Genomic DNA, 12,637 nt, shown 5'->3' with positions numbered 1-12,637 from the left:
GCCTTCACTTCCTTGAGACATCTCCAAACGTTTGCTTTCAAGTTCCAGTTGCATTTTTCTTAACTCGCGATCTTTATCGCGTTCCTCTCTCTCTTGTTCTTTTCTCTCTCGTTCTTCTCTCTTTTTCAGAAGTTCAAACCCCATTTCAATTTCTTCCTCACTGGCCTTTTCGGAAATTAGCTCCAATAATTCCGATTTGAGCATTTCCTTGCGTACATCTAGGCCCAGTTCCTCACCAACAATCAACAACTCGTCTCTCAGCAGTGTCCTTAACTCCATGACTGCTGCTTTACTGCCTTGATTCTGCTCTCTAAATCTAGCTAGGAAAACACAACGTAGCTAACACACAACAATCTAGCTTCCCTACTGTTCTAAACAGAACAACCACAAAATGAAGCCTAGAGAGTCAAAGCAAAAACCAAGCACTCACCGCAGCTACAGCACCATGTCGCAAAGTCCATCTCACCGCTGTCAGCCAGTTGTCAGGATTGGGGGCTCAATCCCATCGTCCGTGGTCCTTTGCCAAGATTGGAGTACGGCATGAATTCGGAGGTAGCTGGCCCATGCCGTCGTCCAACTTATTTACGCTGAGATCGTTGATGAAGTGAAGAACTGCTTCTCATCGAGAACGAGGAAAAGGGGTTTATTTACAGAAATTAACTCAGTCTAACATGACTGCTTGAGAAAAAGAGTATCCGTCCAACATGACTGCATGAGAGAAGTGACTCAGTCTAACATGACTGCTCAAGAGAAGTGTCCTCAGCATTCGCACAACCACAGTTTTTATACACTCGATGCGCCGGTCCTACGACGCGGCGACTGTTCGTTTACTCATCACCAACTCGCCGCTGCTCTGCAGACCAGTTTTCGTACACAAAGGCAACCGCGCTCTGTACACAGAGGCAACCGCGCGGGGTGCCGTTCCGGGAAACTATCGGCGCTGATCGAGGGTCGCTCGTTGTTCCGTGCTAGGCCGAAGCGTGAGACGCTCCAAAATAAGTCGTCCCCACGGCAGCTTGTCCATCCGTGTCAAATCAGCTCCGCGTTGGGGAACTCTGGAATCATTGTCCACACACCGAACTCGTCCCGTCACAATGTCGATGGGGCTGGAGGAAGGAAGCGGGTTTTCAGCACAAAGGCCGCTTCTTTGAACGCCTCCCAGCTGCAGCGACGGAGAGGGAGAGGTGCGCGTCTTGCACCCCTTGTCGTAATCGGGTGGCAAGGTGGCGATCTTGCTTAGCGGCTCGACATTCTTGACAGTACCTATAGCCTACACGCATGCGCAGGGGTGCCTTTCCCAGTCTACCTACGCCCGCTATCGTCAGTGATCATGCTAATCTCTTTATTGCTCAGTAAGATAACGGCGCGCAGACACATGAGCCCTGTGGGTCCGTCTTGATGCTGTATGCTTCCACAAATTGTTTTTAGAGCGCAGCTCTTATGCGCCCGTTTCCTCGTTTCGCTTCGCCGTCGGCCTCGCTGTAACCAAGGTTGCCAAGGTCATTATCCGCGCTCTGCTCTAGCTACACGCGCCTGCTGCCATCTCTCGCGCGTGGCGCGAGTCTTAGCTCTCCCCTTGTCCTCGGAAGCCGGATCACGTGTTCTCGCCTATCCTCTTGCCCCCTTCTAAGGTGCCTCGATGCGCGCGCCTCCGCTCGAGGAACCCTACCCCTTCCACCGCGCAGCGCCGTTGCGGCGACTCTCGCCACTACCGTCCACTCCGCCCTCGCCGACCCTTCTTCCGCTGTCGCGGCACTGCCGCGGTGCCGGCGGCGGGCGCTCCTTGCCGCCTCGCGCGTGATCCACAGCTATCTGCTCCTCCGTCTCCGCGTCGTGTAGCTGTAGGGCTCTCAGCCGTGTCTCGCTTCCCCGTTAGTGGGGCGCGTTCCTCAGTGGCATTTGTCGCCTCTGGCAGTGCTTGTGCCTGGCTGGCCTTCTCCCGCCTACACTCTTGCCTTATACCTCCCCTTACCTGGCGCAGTGCTGTTGCGGTGACTCGAATGGCGTTTCGTCGATCCCCTTCCACTACCCACACCAACCTTGTGCGGCCACATATAGGGCCTGTCTGTGCGTGAATGAGTGTGTGACCTGTCCTCAATACCCCGGTTCTCCACCCGTTTCCTCATCCCACCTCAGAAGAAACATTAAGTAATAATTGCTTATCTCCCCCCCCCCTTCTCCACGGCGGTGACCCAGTATTAGCCCCGAGAACGAACTACAGGGGGTGCTGCGAGCGCCGCCCGCGTGACGTCAGCGCATGGACTCGCGCCTGTCGTCTGCTACAGTTCGGGTACAGTGACTATGGTTCGGGCGGTGTCCGGGTGCTTTCTGTGGCGTTTTCGTTTGTTCGCCCTCGTTCTCTCTGCTTGTATACTCATAACGGTCGTCTCAAATATATTTTTACATCTTAATTCGCAAAAAATTATTCAAAGAGCTCATTTCCTAGACGACAATGCAGCTCTCAAAGGCAACGGTACAGTGCCAGCTGAAGGGGCGCAGATCAATTGCGGGTTTTTCATGCGCGGATCGACAACCGCAAAAACATAGCATATAAGAACCCTGTTATGATGCCATACCTGCCGCAGTGCAACAAGTATGTCACAAACGCTGGCTATATATGACATCTACAAAAGTTACCTTGATTTTAATCCGCTAAAACAGGTTTGCACACGACGAGTGGTTCATGGTATAATATCGAATGTTTGCATTTCATAACAAACGCTCGGCAGTAACATGAGGACTTAACACTGCAGTTTAGATTCTACAAGCACCACTTGCTTCTTTATCTGCTTCTCAAAATTAGACGGTTCTTCACGTATATATTTAAGTGGCGGTAATTTGAAATAAAGCTATAATGAAGGCTTACAGCTATTTGCAGGATACGAAAAGGAAATTATCAATATATATTCGCTTTTCTGTGCTACACCTTGAAGTCACTTGAAAAATTCACTGATGCTTGTTGCTATACATGACGAATCTGTTTGGCCAACTGGCACAGGTTGCTTGGCCCATTTTCTTTTTTTTTTTAAATAAGCCTTTTGGACTGTATGGTTGTAGCCAGAAAGAAGTCGAAGTGTCAATCATTCGTAGTATGGGACATATTGAAGATATAATTCCTCGGTGGAGGGTCAAAAAATCATGTGAAATATGTAAGGCTTGTGGTGTTTTCTTTATGAAGGTTTGTGAGGTTCTCTTTTATGTACCGACAAAACGAATAGTTCTCCGTTTGTATAATTAAACAACGCTGGATCGAGCCATGGCGAGGTAGAAGGTGCTTGAAGTTTCCTTCTCTAGGCAATCTAAGCTGCGTTGTAGTACCTCGAGAATACTTTAGGCATTCCAATTGGTGCTGTAAAAAATGCTTTCTGGTTTCAATTCGAAGTGGCAGTGAACTGAGGGGTTTCGCGAAGAATGGGTGCCCCGCCATACCGACAGTCGGGTGCTACCGTTGCATGAGGGGTGTGCCATATTGTCTATAAAGGCTACCGATGGCCATCATTAAACATTTCATCGCTTGCAATTGATTGGTTCTCGATCTTAACCATGAAACTTTTCTCTCAGGTGATTGCTACTATGGTATTTGTGAATTGACTAAGTAAATACTCTACATGACGCGCCGTCGAGTTAGCAGCAATGAGCAATTCGTTTTTTAGGGGCCTGTTTCAGAGAGGCATGAAAGTAGCAGCAAATGTTTTCATAAGAAATACGCGCCTAATTCTTTCTTTTAAACATTAATAAATGGCCATACTTGACTAGAACAACTCACCAGAGTAATAAGAATCACGATGACGGCTTCGCTGGACAGTGTCTTTCTAACACGGATAACATGTTGACGCCAGTTACTAAGATTTTTCTTCCATGTAAAATGCAATGACTCTCATAGCTAAATACCAAGGGAATGTTAAGTGTTTAGCGAAGCATCATACACGACTTCGCATGTTGAATTTGCAGACATTCTTTTTACGCAAAGTTTGTAGACAGACGCAGCACATATATGCATTGTAAAGCCAGTAGACCCCCTCAACGCTACATAGCTTGCCATATCCAAGCCGTAAATTTTCTCGACTCATGCGGTTTCGAAAAAGGAACTGTGGTTCAGGCATGGCAGCCGAAAGAAGCCGACATACCCTTCTATAAGTACGGCTCCAGGCTCCAGCCATCCACACCCCAAGCATACATCAAGGGAACAAGCGCATGCGGCTGCTGAGCGAGCCGCAGCGAGCGGCGTCCTGGCCGTGACGTCACTCGCGAGAGGGCGCCACTCCAAATTCTCGCCGCTAATAAGATAGCGCGTCGCCAGAGGCTTGATAGCGGCGGATCGTGGTGTGTGCTGCCCAGTCCGAAACGCAGAACCGCCTCCGTTCGTCACTACATACGTGTTCTGTATGCGGTAGCATGTTGAAATAAGGCAGCAGCTGCGCTCAAACATCGCATTACCAGGAGGCGTAATCGTCGGCCAATGTTTCTGCTGCGGTTCCAACTTTTCAGCAGAATCACCCTTTTGCGGAAGATAGCCTTGCATCATCAGGAACACCTTAGACTTCTGTCAAGCAAAGGACCAGGCAGGATTCCGTAAAGGCTACTCAACAATAGATCATATTCACACTATCAATCAGGTGATAGAGAAATGTGCGGAAGATAACCAACCCTTATATATAGCTTTCATTGATTATGAGAAAGCATTTGATTCTGTCGAAACCTCAGCAGTCATGGAGGCATTAAGGAATCAGGGCGTAGGCGAGCCGTATGTAAAAATACTGAAAGATATCTATAGCGGCTCCACAGCCACCGTAGTCCTCCATAAAGCAAGCAACAAAATCCCAATAAAGAAAGGCGTCAGGCAGCGAGATACAATCTCTCCAATGCTATTCACAGCGTGTTTACAGGAGGTATTCAGAGACCTGGATTGGGAAGAATTGGGGATAAAAGTTAATGGAAAATACCTTAGTAACTTGCGATTTGCTGATGATATCGCCTTGTTTAGTAACTCAGGGGACCAATTGCAATGCATGCTCACTGACCTGGAGAGGCAAAGCAGAAGAGTGGGTCTAAAAATTAATCTGCAGAAAACTAAAGTAAGGTTTAACAGTCTCGGAAGAGAGCAGCAATTTACATTAGGCAGCGAGGCACTGGAAGTCGTAAGGGAATACATCTACTTAGGGCAGGTAGTGACGGCGGATCCGGATCATGAGACGGAAATAATCAGAAGAATAAGAATGGGCTGGGGTGCGTTTGGCAGGCATTCTCAGATCATGAACAGCAGGTTGCCATTATCCCTCAAGAGAAAAGTGTATAATAGCTGTGTCTTACCAGTACTCACCTACGGGGCAGAAACCTGGAGGCTTACGAAAAGGTTTCTACTCAAATTGAGGACGACACAACGAGCTATGGAAAGAAGAATGATAGGTGTAACGTTAAGGGATAAGAAAAGAGCAGATTGGGTGAGGGAACATACGTGAGTTAATGACATCTTAGTTGAAATCAAGAAAAAGAAATGGGCATGGGCAGGACATGTAATGAGGAGGGAAGATAACCGATTGGTCATTAAGGGTTACGGACTGGATCCCAAAGGAAGGGAAGCGTAGCAGGGGGCGGCAGAAAGTTAGGTGGGTGGATGATATTAAGAAGTTTGCAGGGACGGCATGGCCACAATTAGTACATGACAGGGGTTGTTGGAGAAGTATGGGAGAGGCCTTTGCCCTGCAGTGGGCGTAATCAGGCTGCTGCTGCTGCTGCTGCTGATGATGATGATCCTTGCACTTGCATGAAGTGCAATGAGTGGCTAGTTGCCCTGGTGCTTGTATCAGGCTGCAGTTATAATGATGTTCGCGCAGTTATCATTTACGCACCTGCCTCTTTAGCCCACGTAATCAGCGCCGCATGCAAGCAGGTTCATAAATGACAGACTGCGCGAACATCGCTACAACTGCAGCCTGATACAAGCACCATTACTAATCAACTATTAACCTTTAACAATTCACTATTTAACTATTAACGATTGCCCTTAATTGATTGATTGGAGGTGCCTTAATTGCTTGGAATTCTCACACAAAGCTGCCAACTGTAAGATCGGTAAACTCATGTCAGTTCTGTCATATTTTTCTTTGAGACCATTCAGCTCTAGCTCTGAATTGGCAGCTTCTGAACACCGGCTCTTCGTGCCAAGGACACGTCATTGTGTGTAGCCTGTTGAAGTTGACAATGCTGAGTACGAATCCGATGCTTGACCGCGAGCGTCTGGCCTAAACGGCGATCGTCGAAGTCGAAAATATATCGGTAGGACGATAATACTGGGCAAAGGTTTTGAGACTGCGCAGAGGACAGGTCCGTCGCAACCATTTTCTTTATGTTGGAACCGGCGCCCGAGGATGGCTCAAGGAGCATGCTAAGCTCGCGAGAACCACCGGTCGATAACGCTGCCACGTATTGGTCGCCGAGACAATCAACGGTGGCAAGGAAAATACCTTGCGGTATAATTTTCTTTGCCAGTCCAAAGTTACAGACAGGTATGCGAGTGCGGTTCGCAGTAATAGTAAGTATACTGTGAGGCACGGTAACGTCATACTGTATTGGAATGTCGGGCAGAGGAGTGACGATGTACTCGCCATCAGGAAGTGGTGGGAAAGACAACAGTTTAATGTAGGCTATTGAATTTGGCAGCAGGCAAAGAAAGTCGGTGGGGCGTAAGCGGCAGTGGGGTGCGTCAGAAGGTTCTGCGAGCATCGGCAACTCAAGGCGAAGGTTACTGGACGAGCAGTCAATAAGAGCAGAATGCGCGGAGAGAAAATCGATCCCGAGAATGAGGTTGTGGGGGTAATGAGCAATTACGGTGAAGAGGACAAGAGTGTGGCGGCCGGCGATGCTGACACGTGCCGTACACATGCCGATGATAGGCACAGTACCGCCATCCGCAACGAAGACGACGCATTTCGACGCTGGGGTGAGGAGCTTGTTCAGTCGTCGGAAGGCAGAACTCATAATAGAAAGATGTGCGCCTGGATCGATGAGTGCAGTGACAGGATAGCCGTCAACGTCAACGTCAAGAAGGTTTTGGTTTCGTTGGTAACGTGAGCAGAGGAAGAAGGAATAGAAGACAGGATAGGATGTTCCTTCTTTGTGTGCCGTTACCATTGGCACTTCATTTTTTGAAAGCTATGCAACAACTAGCCCCACAACGTGTTTTACTGATAGCCGAGACGTTGCCGAAAACAAGCAAATTGAAATCGCCGTCGGCGATGCCTTTTAGCACATGTGTCACTTTATCTGCTTCGGACATATCATCAGCTTTGCAGCATAGAGCCAAGACGTCGAGGATGTAGGAAACGTACGGTTCTGTAAATTACTGAACACGAGACGCAAGAGCCTTTCTTGCGGCAGCCTTGCACCCAATGGGGTCGCCGAACAGTTCTCGTAGCTTCTCTTTAAAACTGTCCCAACTGGTTGTCTCGTCGTCATGCGTTAGGTGCCACACGCGTGGGGTGCCGCCGAGATAAAAGATGACATTGGCGAGCATAATCGTTGGGTCCCACCTCCTTTTAGCACTGGCGTGTTCATAGAGCTTGATCCAGTCAACACTGTCCCTCCAGGCCAGAGAACACGCCTGAGTCGCGGTGTGGGGCAACCGTGAGGATTGGAGCAGTCGGACAAGCCGAACCCGTTGCAGAGGCGGGCTCGTCACCAGGAGGCATGGTGACAAACTCGATGTGCCGACCACTTCAGAGTTCCGTGGTGAGGACGGGGATCGCTGACCTCCACCAGATTGTTACGTGTGGAAAGGCACAGACGAAAGAGGCTATTTACAGACTATATACACTGGAGCCAGGCAGCCAGGCCGACACTCACTCGCGCCAAGGACACCGACTAATTTCATCGTCGTTCTCGCGGCGGCTCGTCTCTTGAGCATCGCTCGATGATATCGTAATATATATATATATATATATATATATATATATATATAACCGACAACATATGTTTTTTTCCGCACCTCCAGCACACAGGGCCGCACCACGTCTGTTTGCTGCTGCAAAAACATCTACGCCAGACTACTGAGGTTAACGTCCCTTTAAAGACCAACCCTTCGTTATTTCCTCCAGTCTCCATGTTGCCGCCTTCCCACCTGCTCTTTTCCCCTCATCTTAAAAACCATGTCTAGAAATGTCAAACGTCGCGGCGCTCATTTTCTGCATATATATATATATATATATATATATATATATATATATATGTCACCGGTCAGAGAATACGAGAATTTACAAGCCGTATCTCTAAAACAAGTAAAAAACCAAATTGTGAAAAGAACCACATGAAGTTTGTTGATTGCAGCGTCGGTGTGGTATATAAGATTCCGTTGTCTTGTGGTAAAGTGTATGTAGGGCAGTCAGGCCGCTGTGTTAATGAGCACTTTAGAGAACATGAGCGATCCATACCAACAGGCACAGGTTCCCATATGTCTCAACATTGTAAAATATGCAAGTGCAAAGCCATGTTTCGTGATAGTATGATTTTGAAAAAGAGCCGTGATACCACCGCCCGAGAGTTATCGGAAGCTTTCTTCATACAGTCATTAGGGTCACAGTGCATTAGTGTGCCTTCTTTAACCTTGTACAGTGCTGAATCTGTTTTTTTTTAATTCTGTCACATGAGTGCGCTCTTGTGATTGGATATTGGTGGTTCCTGCACATGGTGCTCACTGTGCATGTTCCTCTAGATTCTGCTGTCTATAAAGGAGTGCCGCAATAAAGTGATGTAAGTTGAGAGTAGCGCCTTGTCCTGTCGTCTTTCTTGTGTCCATTGTTTTACGCTATACAAAGTAATTATGAATGCGCACCAACTAGCCCGCCAACGCATTGTGCTGAACATATTGATTCTCTAGGCATTGGCTACCTCCTTCTATTTCAAAAATATAATGAAATTTGTCCTGTGTGTATATTTCAACATTGCATATGTGCATAGTGCTTACAGTATAAATTTAAAACAATGTTGAAGTGAGAAAATACGGATGAGGCAGCCGCCGCTGGTGCTTCTAATGCACTTGTCCTTGTATTTTCAGGATTTGCAGAAATAAAGCGAAAGCATGAATTAAATGCCATGCACGTCAGTGCGAACAATTATGTACTAAGCTATTGGCCACAATAAAATTTTAAGTTAAAAGGTCGAGGCAAGTCAAAACAAGCCTCAAATGATAACGGTGAAAAAGCTCTAGAAATGACATTTGAGGTGTGTGTGTGGGGGGGGGGGGAGGGGGGGTAGGTTTCGGCATTTCTCACCCCCTCTGGTTAAACCCCTCCTGGTTACCCCCCCCCCCTGAAAACTCGAGAGGGCGCTCGAGCCCCAGAGCCCTCCCCCCACCCCCACCCCCCTGTAGTCGGTGCCTATGAATTGGACAGTAGTTATTGAGGATGTTGTTCATGTTTGGGGGTGCATTTGGGAATGTAATAGTAAGAAAAGGCATTGTTGTTCTTGTGATGTTAGGGTGCTGTTGGAGGACCTTGGCTCGCTCAAGTTTGGTTGCATCAGTGTAGGCTTTACTGAATGGCGCTGTACGGGTGGTTCCTTTTGATAGTGTTCCTTTAAGTGATCGAGTCTATCTTTTCTATGTAATCTTGGTTTTCAATGCAAATGCAACATAGTCATGTGGCTTGCCCTTTAAAGATACCCTGTTTGCAATGTCTGGGATCGCAGATTGTATATTCTAGGTAATGTGTCTTGTCAAGAGGTTTCCTATACAGTTTTGTCTTTAGTATTCGATTGTCGGTATATATTGTTGTGTCCAGAAAATTTATGTGCTCAGTTGAAGATTCCGATGTGAATTGTATTGTTGGTCGAAAAGAATTTCATTTGAGGTGTGTGTGTGTGTGGGGGGGGGTTACAAGTTTATCTAGACAGTCTTGACCATGTCCCCAAATTATAGATATGTTGTCTATGTATTGTAGGTATGTGTGGAGCTTGTCTGGGCAGCGAGATAGGAAATCGGTTTATACAGTCCCCATCAATATGTTCACCTCGGTTGCTGCAAAAGGTGACCCATGCATGTAGTAATCCCCTTCAGCCCTAAGTGAACATAGAAATCCGGCACAGAAATTCGAAAACCATTTGCATTCAAAAGCTTCAATGCAGAGATTAATATGCACAAGGCAGGTGTAAGTAAGAGGAAGCGGTTTATCATCCTCACCCAACATGGCCCTTGGTCATAAAATATTTCATTTTCAGTGGCCCTCATGGCAGAAAGCCTTACCGGCATATTCTGAAATGAACCTTGACTCGCTTTTCCTCCACTCCAGCAAGTAAACTGCAACACTGCCCCTGGAATGAACAAAATGCTACGCTTCTTCAAGAATTCTCACCTATGCAGTGTCAATGAAGCGCAGTGATCACTTCTGTTGTGGGGTGGCACTGCCATGAACTTTATTTAGAGTCAAGGTGGAGTGGGTTTAGTGGAGGAATGTTCTAGAATACAGGGGTTGGAATATCTGCATACACACAAGCATTGTAAATGTGCAATAATCCTGTCCCATGTCAAATGCATGCATGTGCTATTCCTTTTGAGCGAGGACGCTGAGTTCACTCATTTGGACTGTGTGCACAGGAGGAGTGGCCAACAAGTCAGCTAACACAACGGATCTGCTTGCAGCAGCAAGGTGAGCAGCTGCCTTGTTGATTCGCATTGGCCAAAACACAGGCACTTCTACAGGAATGAGCCAGCAGATGGTCGAGTTGGGCCTGGCAGCCGTGGGTGAAGACCTGCAAGCTGTTGCTGAGGCCTTGCACACCTGTCAAGCAGCCCATGCACAGGTGATTGCACTCTAGATGTGGAATGGCCATTTTCATACACCGTATGACGGAACATTGACCAAGTATAATGTCTACCATGGAAATTGCTTGCAGTAGCTCTGATCTGCACATTTCTCAGTTCTGGAGACTGTGCCGATATGTAACGAATATTCGTGTGGCTTCAACAGCACACTACAAAATCAATTACTAGCAGATATGTGATTTCCACTGGGTGCAAGTCTATCAAAATCAGAACAAGATGAAGGGCTCACAAAAAGATAGAGACAAAATGATCAACAGTGAGTTAACGAGTGAACAGTGAAAGTCTTAACCTGTGGTCAATGTTTTGACGAGGGGACTTGTCTTCAGGATAACAACATTGGGACGTTTGTGGACCTGGAGAAGACGGGTCCAATTGTCGAAATGCGTGCTCCAGCCCCTTATGAACCTATTGTCGATTATGAAGAAAAATCACTTCATAGCTTGCGGGTTTGCGGTGGACAATGTCGATGGGCCTTATACCAGAGGCATTACCTTTGAAGTGTGAGGCTTAAGTGGAGAAAATGGCTGATTTAAATTGAAGCTACTTGAATTATATGTGTAGTTCTCCAACTTGATCGCCTAATATTTCAATTGAAGGTGCCCATTCAGTGGAAAGCATGGCATACATATTATGACCGTTGTGTAAAATGGGTGTTGCATGTCTTGTAGGGTGCTAAATATGATGCATAAAGATACCATCACACTAGGAAAACAGTTTGCCACTTTTGATGTGCTAAGGGTACCCATTTTTGTGATGTTGGCAGTTATGTCACGCAACAATAATGCCAAAAATCAGCTGACTGCTGTGTCAGCAGCCAGTTGGTTGACACTAAGTCGCACAATTTTGCTGACACACTTCAATCACACAATGGCCCCATTCCCACTGACACAATGCACTCCCCACCCCTTCCTTTGGATGGATCGATCAGTGGATTTTATCAGCAGCCCCTTTACAACACAGTACTACTTTATTTTGATCACAAACACGTAGTTGTCAGGGGAATTGACGTAAAGGCAAACAAGTGCCTCACACAGTGTCCAGGCCCCTCCCTCTAGGTGGCAGGTGGCACACTATTCAGCATTGCAAGAAAAACTGAGAGAAAAGAAGAGGCATTATATAATGTGCTACAAGGGTGCAAGCAATATAAATATGCTTCACAAACATGTGTTGTATATTAAAAACTATATTCTAATAAATACACCATAGTAACATAAAAGCAAAACTGTTGATATACAGGGCACTGAAGTACTAATGCACCAAAGAGACGACGAAGCAGCCTTTGCTAATTCGTTCAACTTTCATTTCAGGGCACTAAAAGCACAGCGCGTTAGCCGGCCATCATGTGGTATTTTTAAAATTTTGTGCACTTTAAAGAAAGGCTGGAAAAAAATTAAACAGGGCAGTTATCTTACCATAGATGAAATAATACTATGTTTCTGAACAAGCGATACAACTTTTGTATTCAAAATCTATTGCTAGAGTGAATATTTAGAAAGTTAATTAAGCAGTCTTTGTTAATAACCCAGCTTGGTGGATTGAAAAAAATATCACGACATGCTCCATATATCTCAGAACAATGCTGTGGCAATTTTTTTTTAATACTTGGCCCAAGTTAGCTTAAACACCCTGTATGTAAATGCACACACGCAAATACATTTCATGTAGTATTTCATTATACCGAGAATGCCATTATTCGTATTTGTTATATTGAGGCTTCGCAGTATTTCACGTTCAAAAGCTCTCTGAAAGGGAAACTAACTTATTACAGTAGAACCTTGTTCATACGTTCTAGAAAAAAAAACACACAAGCAAAATGCTTGCTAA

The 12,637-nt window shown here is 46.4% G+C and overlaps 1 protein-coding gene across 4 annotated transcripts in view; it reads left to right on the top strand.

The window, feature by feature from the left end:
* The window catches only part of LOC135909211 (uncharacterized), a 36,002-nt gene that overhangs the window by 5,959 nt on the left and 17,406 nt on the right, over positions 1-12,637 (top strand). For 3 of the 4 annotated variants that reach the window (XR_010566633.2, XM_065441081.2, XM_065441079.2), the window contains exons 2-3: positions 10,586-10,637; positions 10,691-10,791. Coding sequence is in view for 3 of the 4 variants with exons in the window: in XM_065441081.2 (XP_065297153.1) it covers positions 10,586-10,637; positions 10,691-10,791 (153 nt within the window). In the remaining variant the exon portion in view is untranslated. Of the gene's footprint in view, positions 1-7,586; positions 7,729-10,585; positions 10,638-10,690; positions 10,792-12,637 lie in introns of all 4 variants that reach the window. The other variant, XM_065441080.2, reaches the window with a different exon arrangement.

This window comes from Dermacentor albipictus, chromosome 9 (assembly GCF_038994185.2).
Source record: "Dermacentor albipictus isolate Rhodes 1998 colony chromosome 9, USDA_Dalb.pri_finalv2, whole genome shotgun sequence".
Lineage (NCBI taxonomy): Eukaryota > Metazoa > Arthropoda > Arachnida > Ixodida > Ixodidae > Dermacentor > Dermacentor albipictus.
Note: the sequence above shows the minus strand (reverse complement) of the source record. Positions and strands in the feature narration are given on the sequence as shown.